General features: G+C 46.1%; 1 protein-coding gene across 1 annotated transcript; it reads left to right on the top strand.

Annotated features, from left to right (window-relative positions):
* The first annotated feature begins 818 nt into the window (after nt 1-818).
* Nucleotides 819-13769, top strand: ZMYND19 (zinc finger MYND-type containing 19). Its single transcript, XM_067309109.1, has 6 exons — nt 819-922; nt 1199-1258; nt 3271-3377; nt 8362-8502; nt 9096-9276; nt 10438-13769. The coding sequence occupies exons 1-6, from the start codon at nt 872-874 to the stop codon at nt 10579-10581; spliced, it is 684 nt and encodes a 227-aa protein (XP_067165210.1). The 5' UTR covers nt 819-871; the 3' UTR covers nt 10582-13769.
* Nucleotides 13770-14964: the final 1195 nt, after the last annotated feature.

The following is a 14964-nucleotide window of genomic DNA, read 5'->3' as shown; positions in this document are numbered from 1 at the left end:
TGGCCTCCGCTGCCACCGAGGACGGGGGTCACCACGGCAGGCGCCAGCATCCCCCCCGCGCGCGCGGGGCCGCGGGAGGCACTGAGCACCTCGGGGCGCCGCACCGAGACGGGGGGCCCTGGCCCTGCCCGTCGGGTCCTTCCCTCACCGTGGGAGAGGCCCAAACCCAGGGGGCAGCCTGGCCTTGCCCCCTGCCTCCCCCCAGGAAGGGCGCGCACAGCGCGGGGCCGCGGTCACCGCGGAGGCTCCTTCCAGCCGCCAGCCCGCGACGGGGCGGGACGGGACGGGCTCAGGCCCTGCCGGCGGGGCGAGCGGGCTCGGCGGGGCTTCGCGCCAGGCGCCGCGTGGCCCAGGCTGCGCGGGCAGCTGGCGGCGGCGCCCCGGGGATGTGACGGGCCGGACGCCGCCGCCGCCGCGGGGAGCTGGGCGGGAGCGCGGGCCGGGCCGGGCCGGACGCCCCGTCAGCGGCGCGCGGCGGGAGCGGCCCCTTTAAGCCCTGCCCCCACCCCTCGCGCTCGGCCCGTGTTGGCGGCACAAAGCTTCCCGCGAACGTGACGTCAGCGCCCGCGCCTCCTTCCCCCGCCCCCTCGGGTCCGAGCCCGCGCGCGCGCGCGCGCCCGCCCGCCCCCACGTGACCCCGCGCCGCGCCGCCCGGCGATTGGGCGCGCCGGCGGCGTAGTAGGGGCGACGCGCCGGCGGCGCGCGCTGCCATTGGCCGGGCGGCGGCGGGTGGGAGGTGGTGCGCTGCCCCGCCCCCCCGGGTGTGCGCGAGGCGGCGGCGCGTGGCAGCGGCGGCGGCGGCGGCTCCGCTCCCGCTCCCGCTCGCGGGCTCCGAGGGGCGAGCGCAGGCGGCGCCGAGCGCGGCCCGGCCATGACCGACTTCAAGCTGGGGATCGTGCGGCTCGGCCGGGTGGCCGGCAAGGTGAGCGCGCGGCGGCCGCGGCCTGAGGGCGCGGGGGGCGCGGCCGGGCGCTGCGGGCCGGGCTCGGCCGCGCCGGGCGGAGCGGAGCGGAGCGGGGCGGCCGCGCGGGCGACGGCGGGCGGCGAGAGGCGGCGGCGGCCCCGCGCTGCCCGCTGTGCCCGGCCCGGCCCGGGGGCGGCAGGCGCCGGCCGGTGTCGCGCTGCCCGGCGGGCGCCGGTGCCGCCGGCGGGGGGAGCCGCGCTCCGCTGACGGCGGCCGCTGCGCTGTGTGTTTCAGACCAAGTACACGCTGATCGACGAGCAGGACATCCCGCTGGTGGAGAGCTACTCCTTCGAGGTGAGGCGGAGCGGCCCCCGCCCGGGGTCGTGTGCCCCCCCCCCCCGGCCCCCCATCCCGTGCCTGGTGCCCGGTCTTCTCTTCCCCCGCCCCCCCGGTGCCCCATCTCCTCTCCCCCCTCCTCCCTCCCCCGCCTGGTCTCCCCCCCCCCGGGTGCCTGGTCTTCTTTCCCTCTCTTCCCCCCCCCCCCCCCCCGGTGCCCCGGTTTTCTCCCCCCTCTTCTCCCCCTGCCCGGTGCCCGGTCTTCTCTCCCTCTTCTGCCTTGCCCGGTTCCCCCCCCTTCCCCCTCCCCATTCCCCTGTGCCTGGTTCCCCACCACCACCTTCGTCTCCCTCCCCGATGCCTCCCCACACCCGATTTTCTCTCCCTCCGCTTCTGGTTCCCCCCTTCCCCATTGTATGCTGTGTTAGTGCTTGATTTGGGGGGGGCTGTGTTTCCTTTCTTTTTTTTTTTTTTTTTCAATCGCGATACCGGATCCCTTTTTCACTGTGTGCGATAAGACCATCAGCAAGGCCTCTGCTTTCTCCCTGTTACCTGCGACACCCCTTTGCTCTGCCCTCGGGGTCCCGCGGCTCCTTTGGGGTCTTTGCTGTGGGACTGGTTCGTGCTATTCCTGCGGGTGGAAGTAGTTGCAATCTGTCAGTGATTTCTTCTTCTTCTTTTTTTTTTTCCTATGTGATATGCCTAAATAAAACTGCTTGTGGAAGCACGCTGGCAAGCAATAACTTTCCTGCTTTGGGGGGGGGGGAAAAGTTTGAAAATATTGAAATAACAGTGTGAATGCTTTCAAACAGGAAGATTTCTATTTCTTCATTTGTAAACAAGCCCTAAAACAAATTAATTTGTTACACAGTTTTTGTTTTCAGCCTTCTACTTGTATATTTTTTTGGAAACTTTCATAGTCTATCTTCCTTTATTTGGTTTGTAAAACTCTTAAAAAATTTCATTCTGCACAGAATCTTGCACTGAGAAAACATCCCTTATTTAACTTACTATGGGAGCAGAAAAATGTTTTCTCTTGATATCTACTTAAAGAGGGTAAACTCATTCTACCAAGACTTACAAAGGGAAAGAATTCTTTATTGCAAAGTCTTCTAAAACTAACTCTTTTTTGGAATGGGCACCGTTTTGTGCTTAGTGCCTAGCACAGTGGTGCTGCAGAGTTACTGTTAGCAGTTTAAGCGCTGTGGTAGTGCTCCTACCAAGAAGGACCGTGTTTGCTCTTTCCTCCTCTGTGGTATTTCGTTTGTGTGGTAGAGGAGGGGAACGAAGCCGGGCGTGCAAGGACTTGGTCTCCTTTCACAGTGCGTTCGGATCGATCAAAATTCACACCGTCCCTGAAGGGAGCAGACTTGCTCTTCCCCTAACTGTGTTTCTGCCACGCTAACGCTTGTGTGGCTCCGCAGGGGCTGAATCAGAGAAATACCTGTCTGAAAGCTATATATATATATATATATATATATATATTTTTTTTTTTTAAGGGAAGGTGGGAAATGTGCTAGCTTAGGTGGTGAACTGTGCCAGGGAACAGCAAGAGCCTTAGTGCCTGCACGAGGTTATGGAGCTGAGGGGAGAAGAGAGGGCAGGACCCCTCCTTTCACTAGCAACCCTAATTAGATTGGTGTAAAGCACTACTGGAAACAAAGCCTTGGTGACTTGCTGATGGCTGTACCTAAAATCTGTGCCAGAGCAGAGGACGGATCCTGGCCCTACAGGCTAACAACTGGATTGTTGTTGTTCTTTGTCCAAGTGGAACTCCTGCTGTGCAAAGCCTCCTTTCTTCCTTTCCCCTCGCATCTCTGTAAACTACAATAGCCGAGCTGTTTTGTCTCTCTCGGAGGTTTCAAACAACTGAAATTCCTTTAAGATCAAGAGACCTGTATCTTATATGATGGGTTGCCTACACCAGTAGGAGCCAAATATTAAATGTTGGTCTTTTGTATTTCCCCAAAAGCATGTGCTCTGCCACTCCGTGTTGGATGTCCTCAGTCACAGCCTTCCCTTTTCTCTAGGCTCGGATGGAGGTGGATGCTGATGGAAATGGTGCTAAAATATTTGCTTATGCATTTGACAAAAATCGTGGAAGGGGGTCTGGCCGCCTGCTACATGAGCTGCTTTGGTAGGTATAGTGAAGAGTGCTAAACGCTTCAAGGGTTCGGTAAGGTGCAATTTGCTGCCTCCAACTTGTCGGTTGTTTATTTGTCTGCTTGTAGTATTTTGAGTCTTCTCAGGAGGCTTGCAGCTACATTCATTTGGGAACCCAGCACAGTGGGTGCCATTAGATCTTATTATAGTTTTGTTTTGCACTGGCCATTTAAACAGCTGAGTCTCTGTAAAAATGTTCTTCCTGAGGAAAACGGTGATAGGTGAGTATAATTCACGCAGGCAGTGTTGAAATCTGAGAACTGCTACTAAAACTTCTGTGTGTCGGGGGGGGGGGGGGAGTCCATTTAAATTAATGGATGAAGATTAACCTTTTGGGTTCCATTTGTCCTGTGATAAGCACGTAACTTACTGGCACCCGTGAGAGTTGGCAGAGCACTGGAGAGAGATAAACCTCTAACTCAAAACTTTGGGGTTTTTTGTTCGGCCTTCTGGAAAGCTACATGAAACAGTGCTGATGATACTTTGTATCAGCTGCTACTTCTTATTTCCATATTCTGAGAATCCTGGCTTGATATGCTTTGTAGCTCCCAGTTAACACTCAGAGGCTGACTTAATCAGTTGTAAGAGGTAAGTTTTACTGACTAATTTAATGAGCTGTTAGTTCGCTCTTTTTGGATATGTTCTTCATGATGAGACCCGAGTTTAATTTTGTAGAAAATATGGGGTGTGCTGAAAAGAGCAGTTCTGGTCTTTAAAAGCCTTTTTGGAGAAATGAAACATGTTTTCTATTCAGTTTCATAAACTATACCTAGAAGTCACAGTGCTCAAGAATTAGCTGCGCTTGCTTCATTGTTTCGAGTTACTTTTTCTTCCCCAAATTAGTCTCTGCACAAGAGGAGGGAGGCAGGAAGAGTATCAGAGACTCCATTTGATTATTACTGTTATTATTTACAATCTGCTCCTTAAATATGGATTCTAACCTGCATCTTTTAATGTTTATTCTTGTTACACATACAACATTAGTGAGAATGGTTAGGAAGCTGACTACAGTATACTGGGTAATTTGGATTGTCAGCTGCTGCTAACTGTGAACCTCATACAGTAATAATTGCAGTCTAAAAGTAGCACTAACAGTACCTTGAAATTATTCCAGCTGACTGTCGAAGGCTGTGTAGACGATGACAGTCCAGCTGTCTGCTTATTACAAAGCGCAGTCATTGCCTCTTCTGGTTTGTTTTACCTATGTTAGGAAATAATTCTAATGTATTCAGTTAGGTAATTCAAATTGTGTGCCTCTAGCACGCAGTGAGGTTAAAAATCTGAGACTGTATGTGTAATCGGGATTTTGGAAAGTCACACAGGCAGGGTGTAAACTGTTGTGCAAGCAGATCTGCGGTTCTAAAGTTGCAAACGCGAACTCTTTGGCTAGGAAATACTGAGGATTTCAGGTGTCTCCGTAAAGTTAGTTTGATCCCTTTGAGGGTGTACTTTTTTGCTGTAATCTTCAACTACCAGGTGACACAACTCAGGTTCATATACTTTGCTGACTGGGCCTGCCCCAGTATCTATAGAAAAGCCTTTTGGCTACAAGCGCTATATAGTTATTAACCCTCGAAACAGAGTAGCAACATTGTTCATTTTTGCTTAGGTGAAGTGGGGGCTGTTTGAAAGCAAAGCAGCAATGCTCTGTTTTAGTGGGAGGCTATCTCCTCTGTGAGAAGGAGTGAAGATAAAGGTTTTGGCGGCCTTTGAAAGACAGAGGGGAGGGACAACAATACTCGTTACTCTTTCCAGTGCCAGCCTTGCTGCTTGGGTAAAATAAAAGCTAAGAACTTGAATTACAGCAAGTAGAAGAGCGTAATTTAGCTTCCTTCCCTCTTCCCCCTCCCCATCCCTCCAAATCCACTTAAACTGGAAAAAAAGTAAACTGACTTTGTGCTTCTGATTTAAGATAAAATAAGTGTGCTTGTGTTTTGGGATGCTCTTGCAAGTAAAGCTTTTTATTTAGTTAGCCAGTTAAGTAGGTATCGCTGTTCGTGCAGTAAGCCCTCAAAATAGGAAGGTTAGGGCTACTAAAGCTGCAGCAATGACAGGACCTTCTCCTGCTCTTCTCCCCAGGCCCTGTAAAGAGTGAACTGCAGTCCTAGGTGGGAACCACTATCTGAATAATATACGTTTTCTTCTGCAGATATTCTTTTAGGAAGAGCTTCCTGCTGCTTCTCTTGTGCTTGCTGTGTTTTCGGTGTGGACTACTAGCTCTTCCAAAGCCACACTTGAGTGTCTCTGACTAGGTACCTGCAGAATTTGTCTGCCATCATCTTTTGCATTCTTCTCACTCTATTTATTACCTGCGTAGTAATATCATCTTGCAGTCTTTTGACTGGGTGTAGTAATGTTCCAATGGGGGATGGAAGCTTAAGAGATTAGTCATAAGTATCACTAACTATGTGCTCAAAAAGACATCTGAGGCCAGATATTTTTTAGAGTATCTACCATCATGCTGCCTGTAACCTATTCGGTTAAAGCTCCTGTTGACTTGAATTGCTGTTGTCTGCACATGGCGCTTTTATTACGGGCCTCAATTTCAAGTTAGCTGCTGAGAAAAATGAATGCTATCCAGCTAAGTCCCTGAAAAGTTTTGGTTTAAGTGGTTTGCCTGGTATCTTGTAGGAACTTGCATGTGTTGGGAGGTAGAAGCTACTGCTCTGCAGGAGAGTTGGCTGCATTAGTGAGGCTGTTTCTCCTGCTCCATTCTGCAAGGGACAAGGCAAGGTTCTTCTGTGACTGTTCTTCATTACACAGTTCTCATTAACTTCTGGAGATGGTCCATGTTGCACGCTAGAATGAAGCATAGGCCTAGGAAGAGGGGTAGTGCATGCTTGTTCATTTGAAGCTTGCTTCATTATGTATGGAGAAAAGGGACTGTCCTGAAGTTGTTCATGCTACCTAATTCTGGCACCCAACTTCCATGTCCGCTTTGAGATCTTCGCCACCTGAGGTAGTAGAAAAACTGACATCAATGTAGACTTATGTGGGTTTATACAAAGTATCTGAAAAGGATGGACTTGCTTTGCTGGTGGATTTTTATAAGTAGTTGCTTATGGGAGGTCATGGGTACAGATCCAGACTTTGTAGGAGCAATGGTAGGCACATGCCATTCTGCTATGAGTTTGTGGTGTCCCTTAAAATCAATTCTCAACTCTGACTTTTCTTAAGCTCTGGCTTTTTTATCCAGTCCTTTTCAAAAAGGTTTCTCAACTTGCTCTTAGTCTTCCCCCACAGGTCTGCTATCTGTTCTGAACTTATGTCTCATTCTCCCAGGTTCCACGTTCATATGTATCCCGTGTTTCTTGATGGTGCTTTGTTCTAGTCTTGATCTAACAAACCATAACTCCTTCCCTGTCTCTGTATCTGATTTGTTCACCTTCGTCTGTTCGGATCAATGTACTTTCTTGGTTCTCACTTCTAGCCCTCAGGGTACTTGGCTTCTTTTTCCAGACCCTCCTATCTACTTCAACAACTCAAAAGTAGCTTTTCCTCTTCTGGTGCTTTTCAGCAGACTCCTTTCCATAGCTTGCTTTTGTTTTTTCCAAGTTTAGGTTTTTATTCCTTTTATCTTCAAACAGGAGAACTTCTCCCTGTTCTACAGAGGCCTGAAAGGCTTCCTAACAGGAAGCTCCATACTCTGCTCCTGTGCAGCGCTGCCATTACAGGAAAAACAGCTTTGCCTATGAGCTAGAGTGCGTGCTGTGTGGGGGTGCTGCATGTGGTGCCTCCAAAGGAATTTTATTCATTAAATTCTAGGAAGTTTTGGGGCATGTGCAAATTGCAGGGTTTTTTTCCCCAAGATAAATAATTTGGCCATATCTGGATGGATTTTAACAAAGACTAAATTCTTGATTTTTTTTTTAAGTCATGTTGAAATGAAATTTCTTGTTCTGTTGGATAATGCTAGAACTCAAAAAGAAAAAAAATCCTAGCAACTTTTTATTTAACCTGGACAAATCATGTTGTCTTAAAATCTGATGAGCCGTTTGAACTGAAATGTTCAGTAAATGCTCAGCTGTCAGTCTTGCGTTATCCTTCTAGGCTGCTGCCACTATGTTGTCTTTGTGCTGTAAAATTAATATAGATTGTGGCAGAACAAACTTGTACTAGACATACTAAGACTTTCCTTCTAAGCGTTAAATTCCAGGTGGGGTGGGGATTCCTGCAAGAAATGATAAGAGACTTGTCCGGGCATACGGATGCTTGTCAGTGGACTTGATACTTGGGATAGCAGAGAAAGGAGAGATGAAAGAAGGGTAGAATGGGAAATGAAAAGTGTTAGAAGGCAATAAGAGAAAATAGCGATAGGACTTAATATGCAGCTATACTCCTTGCTAACAGTGCTGCTCTGGTTTTGAGCAAGTTTTGGCAGATGTCTCTTGGTCAATTGTGGAGTCAACAGGTTTATGCGTTATGTACAATTAGAGTCTAAAAAACATTTGCCTACTCCCTGGTTAAACCTCTCTCCTGTTGCCTCTTAAGCAATTTTGCAAGTAAATAACAAACTATGATTTCACACCAGTGCCAAACTTGCATGTAAATGTGTCTGATAGAATTTTCTATTAAAATAACTTAACAATATTAACTTCTTTCAAGTCTGCTCTGTGGAACAAAATAGTAACATAGATGCTCTTGCAGCAACTGGAATGCTAGTTTCTGGAACTTTCTTTGCAATATTCTTCCAATTAAAATATACTGTGATTGTCTTCTGAGTCAACTCATTTATAATGGAAATAACCTCCTGAAACAAATCTTTTTCTTCTGGGAGTTGATAATATCTGAAATAGTCACTGTAGTCAACTGGTGACCCAAGTTTGACAATGACTATTTCAACAACACTAGATAGTAGGCTAGTAGGCTGCGTATCTTCTGGAATTGGTGGTATTCTCTGCTTTTAGTGATGGAATTTTGTTCTTCACTGAACTGCAAATTGTTTTTGTTTCCTCCAGGGAGAGACACAGGGGAGGGATTGCTCCAGGATTTCAGGTGGTACATCTGAATTCAGTGACAGTGGACAACCGCCTAGACAATCTGCGCCTTGTTCCTTGGGGGTGGAAACCCAAAGCTGAAGAAGTCTCTAGTAAACAAAGGTACTTCGGAATTTGGCATTGGGGTGAAGGAGGTGGCATGGCACATGGGGTGAGCTTCAGCCAGCAAAGAGCTGAAAATATCTGAAATTCTTTTTTTAATTTGACATACTTGGGCATCAAAATTCTAATGTTTGGATGTATTTGTTTTTTCTATGACATAACCCCAGCATATTCATGTTTGGCGAGAGACCTATGGACTTGATATCATACTAGAGACTTGATAGTTTTCTTGAAACACCTGCAGCATGCATAAGATGGAGATATTCATAGCTTATTAAACTGATTTTGAGAAGGTGTAGTGAATGGCAATGATGCCATCCTAGCATGTTGTCTGTGGGAGTTCAAGAACAAGGAATGGACTCTAAGCCATTTATAAATATTTTTGCTTGAGGTGAATGTTTCTCGATGGATACTCTTTATGTGTTTAGGCTAAAATAACCCTAAAAAAATGCTATATGTGAGAAGAATGCATAGTCTGAGGCTTAATGAGTTAAATACAATGTTAACCTTATCTACTTTATAAATGAATTGGAATTACTTACCCTTGGTGCTGTTTATGAGTTTATGGACCAAATGTGTTCTTATTTTTAAAGGGAACAAAGTCTGTACTGGCTGGCAATCCAACAGCTTCCCACAGATCCTATAGAAGAGCAGTTTCCTGTACTGAATGTAACACGATATTACAACGCTAATGGGGATGTTGTGGAGGAGGAAGAGAACTCATGCACGTATTATGAATGTCACTACCCCCCATGCACAATGATTGAAAAACAGGTATGTTCAAAAGAATTGAAAATAAAAAAAGTAAAACACAGACTACCTTGTGTGTCCAGAGGTTTGTTCCTTAAAATGTGAAGCTTTAAATGTTCCATGCAGTTGCTAACAGTGATGTGTGTGTGGTTTTTTTGGTTTTGTTTTTTTAGCTCAGGTTTTCTTTGGCATAAATTTTTAGACCCTGAGATAACTTTTCTGATGTGTTTAGGTTCTTACCAGTTCTTTTATGTAATCCTTTGTGAAGATTCAGTATGGAAGGGCTTTTTAAGGCATCACGAAGAAAATACAGAGATTATTTTAGTTGTCAATTTGAAAGAATGTCATTTTGAACTGGAACAAGAAATGACCTAGTGGTTTGCTGGGAGAAGTGCAATTGCTGCACTGTGTATGGAAAGATAGGTGGAAGCATTCCAGATCTCTAGCAGACACAGAACTTGAAGGAGCAAGCAGCTGTATAAGAGAGGAAGGAGAAAGCAGTGGGATCAAAACTATAGCATGCTTCTCATTTCCTGCGAAGAAAGTGAAGTTGGGCGTCCTTTATTCAGAGGAGAACTGGAAGGAAAGCTGTAATCCTCGTTCTCTGCTGTAGGCAGATGAAATAAAGCAACATGTAGTCTTGATCAAGGCTGGTAGAGAATGAGATGTCCAATGGCTGTGTCTCTTTGTGAAGCAGATGTCCTTATGTGTGGATAAGAAGGGTTTTTCTTTCACTGTGATATCAATTGCTGAGCAGGCTAAAATCATTAAGTTCTGCACTCTGTCTTTTGGGGGAATGCCCTGCATTTGAAAAAGTGAGTTTTACCTTTCATTTGGGCCTGCATTAGAAAGCTCCTTGGATACCCATAAGTTTGGCAATGGTTGAGCGTATGCTGCCCTCCTAATCGTTTCTGAATTGAAGATGCTTGGACTTAAAAGCAAAACTTAAGTTGGCAGAACAGTAGCATACAAGAACAAATGTGAAGCTGTCAAATATCAAGTCTAAGCTTATTAAGCAAGAGCAACTGCAGGATCAGACTAAGGCAATCACTTCAAATCCTTTTGATGCTCTGAAATTTTTGGTGGGATGTTCATATTTGTGAGAAGCAGACACAGACTTAATCGATGTAGGGGTGCTACTTTGTACCGCGCAGGCTCACTAACGCTGTCTTGTGTTCTTCTTAGTTACGTGAATTCAACATATGTGGCCGATGCCAGGTAGCGAGGTACTGTGGGTCGCAATGCCAGCAAAAAGACTGGCCTGCTCACAAGAAACACTGTCGGGAGAAGAAACGGACCTTCCAGCAAGAGCTTGGACCAGAACGATGACCGGGTGGCACAGGCCTCTTAGCAGCAGGATTCCTTCTCAAAGGCATTGGACTCTCGCTTTTGCACAGTAATGACAGACTGCTTATTGAAGCCAGAGGCACTGAAGAAGAAAAACCCTGTGATGCTTGAGCACAACGGCTGACTGGACCGAGCCAGCTCTGACTGGTGCTGTGGAAAGGGATCGGGTCTACCCTTCCAGTATTATATTCTCAAGCAAAAAGACTACTGTAGAGGCTCCAGGCAGGAAGCTTCTCATTATTTATATGTTAATATGTTTGTAAACTCATGTACAGTTTTTGTTAGAAATTCTTGATAGGACTCATTAACTAATGTTCAGATGAGAACACGTCGTTGGCCTAAAAGTTAAAAAAAAAAAAAAAAAAAAAAAGTCCCACAAAAAAAACCCTGTCATGTAGCAAAAGCTTTTCCTCCCATGTGGCTAAAAGTATCTGTGGCTGTGGCGAGGCCAGGAGGCAGGCTCCGACATCAGCAGTTGCTCTGGAGAACTCTGCATGGAAGTTATATTTAAAAGAAAAAAAAAAAAAAAGGCAAACAAGTAAAGGTTGGAATGAATCATTGTCTGCTTTCTAGTTTTCTCCCGTTCCATTCCAGCTGCTTTCAGAGCACAGTCGCACTTGGCTGTTGGAAATACCTAGTCAGTAGGAACCAGTGTACCAGAAACTGGAGCAGTGTAAGGGGCCACCTGGGATCTGTGCGGGTAGTCAAGCTACTGGGTCACTTCCTTCAGAGAATTCAGAGAAGGGCTGCTGGAGATCATGCTTTAAGCAACCAGTATTTTTTAGAAAGCTGAATTGGCTTTCTTGTTATGAAACCTTTGTATATAAAGTAGTTTTAGGGAAGCTCAGGTAGTCGACTGTGTGTGGATGTGGTTGCCCTCATGGCTTCCCTGTGAGCATAGAAAATACTGTAGTGATATGCAGATATGTTCAAATGATCTAATATTTCGTAATTTGAGTTATTTATTCATTTAAAGAAATACCATCACTCTGAAAATCACTTTCTGATTCTTTTTTTAAATAAGTATAAAGTAAAATAATACGGGAGGAGAATTTGGCTTGCAGACTACAAGCCTGCTTTTCTTTTCAGACATTTTATAATGAATAATCTGAAAGGGTTTTTCTTTTTGATTTTTTTTTTCCTTAGAAATGTAAGGAGTATCAACTGAGTTTCCTGAAGAACTAAATGGATAATTTAGTAGTAGGTGTTAGTCTCACTTCACAGTAGAAGGATGTGAAATGCTGAATGCTTAATGCAGCCTTTTTCTGAATGCTTAGTGAAATAGGTGTTTACAAATTCTTGTAAAAGCTGTAACAAACTCATTTTCAATCAGGATTCACTTTGCCACTTCATGTTGCAATGTTGGTCTTGCTTGTATTCAACTTGTTAAAAAATCACTGTCCTGGACCTCCAATGTTATATTATGTTTCTAATATCTGCCCAGGAAGTTCTTAATTAGTGTAGTGGGCACTTTAGGTGGCTTTTTGGAGTTTGGCTTGAAACCTCTTAGGAAATTACAAGGAACTTCAGAAGCTCCCTGCTGGAAGTTCTCTTGGTAGGCACATTGTAAAGTTGCGACTCTTAATTCATGGTGATACTGTAACTTTTCTGTTCAGGCAGCCTAAAACATCCTTAACTATGAAGAAGCTAAGCCAGACCTAATCAAATTTTCCTATAGTAGGTGATTTTTAAAAGAAACATTCAATTTGCTTTAAATGAACTGTACAGTTTTTTGATGAATGCAAAATGGGGTGTAAGGAATACTTGTATTCAAGATAATCCATTGAAAAGGGCGTGAACATTGGCTCCTCTACTTGTCTTTTTAAAAAGCTGGTATTTGCCATGCCAATTTTCCATGTACTACCAGTAATCGCTGTTACCAGATGGAGTCTTAGTGAATTTAAACACTTGTGCAGCACTGAGCAGGAAAAATGGTCTTGGATAGGCCTAATGTTTGTGATGTTGCCGCAAGGAGAAACAAAACACAAGGAAAGGCAGACTGCAGATGAGGTCTTGATGGGACGATTTCTCCTGAGCATCAAATGAAGGGAATGAAGGAAGGGTGATACTCCTGCTAAAGGGTCTGCAAAAAAAGATGAGGGGTGCTTAGGGTAGTCCTGATCCCAGTGAAGGGGGGAGGAAGGGCAATGGGAGGAAGGGATGAAGAAGGTGGGAAGTGAAGCTACCACTTAGGTTAGGGGTTCTGTTAGACTATGAACAGAATGAAAAGTAACAAGTTGCCAGAACCAAACAGTATTGCTCAGGCATCCTGAAAGGACTTGAGGATGAAATAACACAGGTATTAACTTTGTGTAACCTTTGACTCCAAACTGTGCTGGAGGAGAGAAGCGGCTACAGGGACTCTGACCTTTGAAAAGTCCCGGGGCACCGTGGTACACATCTTGCTGTCTAAAGAACATTTTTTTACTAATTGGTGCAGGATGTTGTGCGATCAATGATTCTGGCAGAAGAACTCTTTACAGGGGAGACTTCCCCCTTTTTGTAAGGGGCGTCAAACTTCTTTGATACTTTGGAGTTCTTTAAAGGTGTCTGTTACATCTGAACACGGCAGCTCTGCTTGATGCAGCCTGTATAGTCTTTCAGAAGACTCAAAAAGGTCCCTCGTAAATACCCTTAGAGAAACTAGTCTGGTGTGGATATCTTCATACGGACAAGTAAATAAAAAGCACAGGATTGGAACACATTACTCGGAGTAGGGAACACGGGGAATGTGCAGGCTTTTAAAACGCTGGTAAATGAGCTGGAAAAGGAGTGATGAGTTAAGTGGCAAATTAAATTGTTCAACTGTGTAGTGTTATCAGTGGAAAAAAAATGAAGAGAAAAGGGAAGACCTGCAAATGATTTTGATCCTGAATGACAGGGTGACAATGCTGGCTGAATTTCAATGCAAATAAAGGTAAAACTATGCACGGGGTGGAGGTGGGAGGGACAGGATAAAACCCCAAAGCTATGCCTGCCTTGACGGCCTCTGAGCACTGTTACTGTTTAGTTAGAAACAAGATCTTTTGATGTAATTGTATGACAGTGTCAGCTCTACTTATCAGCAGTCAAAAAAGCAACTCCAGGTTAGGAATTACTTGGAAAGGAATAGAGAACAAAACAGACTGTTACACTATAGTATTAAAGTCCCTGATGCACCTGTTTCTTCAGTAGTGTGTGCAGTTTTGATGTTGCTGTCTCAAAATTATAGAATAATTGGGAAAAGTTGAGGAAAAACGCAGTGAGAACACTATTCACTAGGAAAAATTCCAGGAAGAAAAATGCAGACTATGAAATGCTGAGTCCCCCCCTCTTGTAGCTGTTGGCCAGGCTGGGGGAAACTCATGATTTCTGAGTGGTTCAGCTTGTCACTGCAGTGGAGGACTGGGTGCTGGTCAGTGTAAAGTAAGCTCAGTCTTAGGGTTGAATAGCTCCTGCATAAGCTGGTGATGTATTCGTCTTTGGGACTGCTGGTACTAAAACAGTTCCAAAGGATTCATGTGGCTCGAGTGTCTGGTCTCTTCATGCTCTTCCTATTCTTCCGCTCCAAGAGTCCCATCCTGTTGCACACATGTCCTGCCTGAAATCTCCCCAGCTTGTCAGAGGTCTGGGACTTCTGCTGGAGGATCTTGGAGACTGCACATTGCTGTTCTCCATCTAAGATGCTTCCAGCAGGGGAAAAACCTGCCTCTATGTCATTTAGTCTTTGGCTCTTTGATGCGTGGAATATTCTTTGCTCATACACATCCCTGATTCAGCTGTGGACCAATGCAAGATTTGGAATGTCAGGTTTCCTAGATGGGAGCATCTCTTTGGAAGGGGAGCTCCTGAATGGTGCTGGGGACAGTTTGGTCAGAATTGCTGGGCTACCGAGAGGAGCTGGGTATGGAGAGGGTGAGAGCAGTGGGCTGGGTCAGGGTAGTCTGCACCTCCGCACCCTGCTGTACAGCCGTGTCTATTTGTAAGCTGTGATGTCCAGTAAGTGGCACAAGAACCTGTTGATTCATGTGCTTGTGGGAGATGGGACTCTTCAGGCCAGCGCAGTCCTGCTGGCATGGCTGTGCCACCGGCTGTGCTGCCCTAGTGTTGCTGTATCCTAGTGAAGATATGTGGCCTCTTGCACAGCTCTCGGGGACGTCTGGGACCAGCACAGTTCCCACTGGTCAGTCGTGCTGGACTCTCAAGACACAGGGAGGGGGTGAACGTGTCTGGTGTTAGCCAGTTACAGGAGGACCTATGGGCTACGGGACCCTTGGAGGGTGTCTGGAGAAAGACTTCTGTCATAGCCACCAAGTGGCAAAGTCAGCTTGTGTCAGCAGCCTGCAGTGTTACTGATCCTGTCTGTAACTGAACGGGTGAACTGAA

This window comes from Apteryx mantelli, chromosome 21 (assembly GCF_036417845.1).
Source record: "Apteryx mantelli isolate bAptMan1 chromosome 21, bAptMan1.hap1, whole genome shotgun sequence".
Taxonomy (NCBI): domain Eukaryota; kingdom Metazoa; phylum Chordata; class Aves; order Apterygiformes; family Apterygidae; genus Apteryx; species Apteryx mantelli.
The sequence above is the reverse complement of the archived record's forward strand: the minus strand, read 5'-3'. Positions and strand labels throughout refer to the sequence as shown.

Excerpts from the sequence above, each read along its gene's own strand:
- ZMYND19 (XM_067309109.1), top strand. The coding sequence starts at position 872 with ATGACCGACTTCAAGCTGGGGATCGTGCGGCTCGGCCGGGTGGCCGGC. Across the intron at positions 923-1,198 it reads TCGGCCGGGTGGCCGGCAAG|ACCAAGTACACGCTGATCGA; the intron begins GTGAGCGCGCGG and ends TGTGTGTTTCAG. Across the intron at positions 1,259-3,270 it reads TGGAGAGCTACTCCTTCGAG|GCTCGGATGGAGGTGGATGC; the intron begins GTGAGGCGGAGC and ends CCTTTTCTCTAG.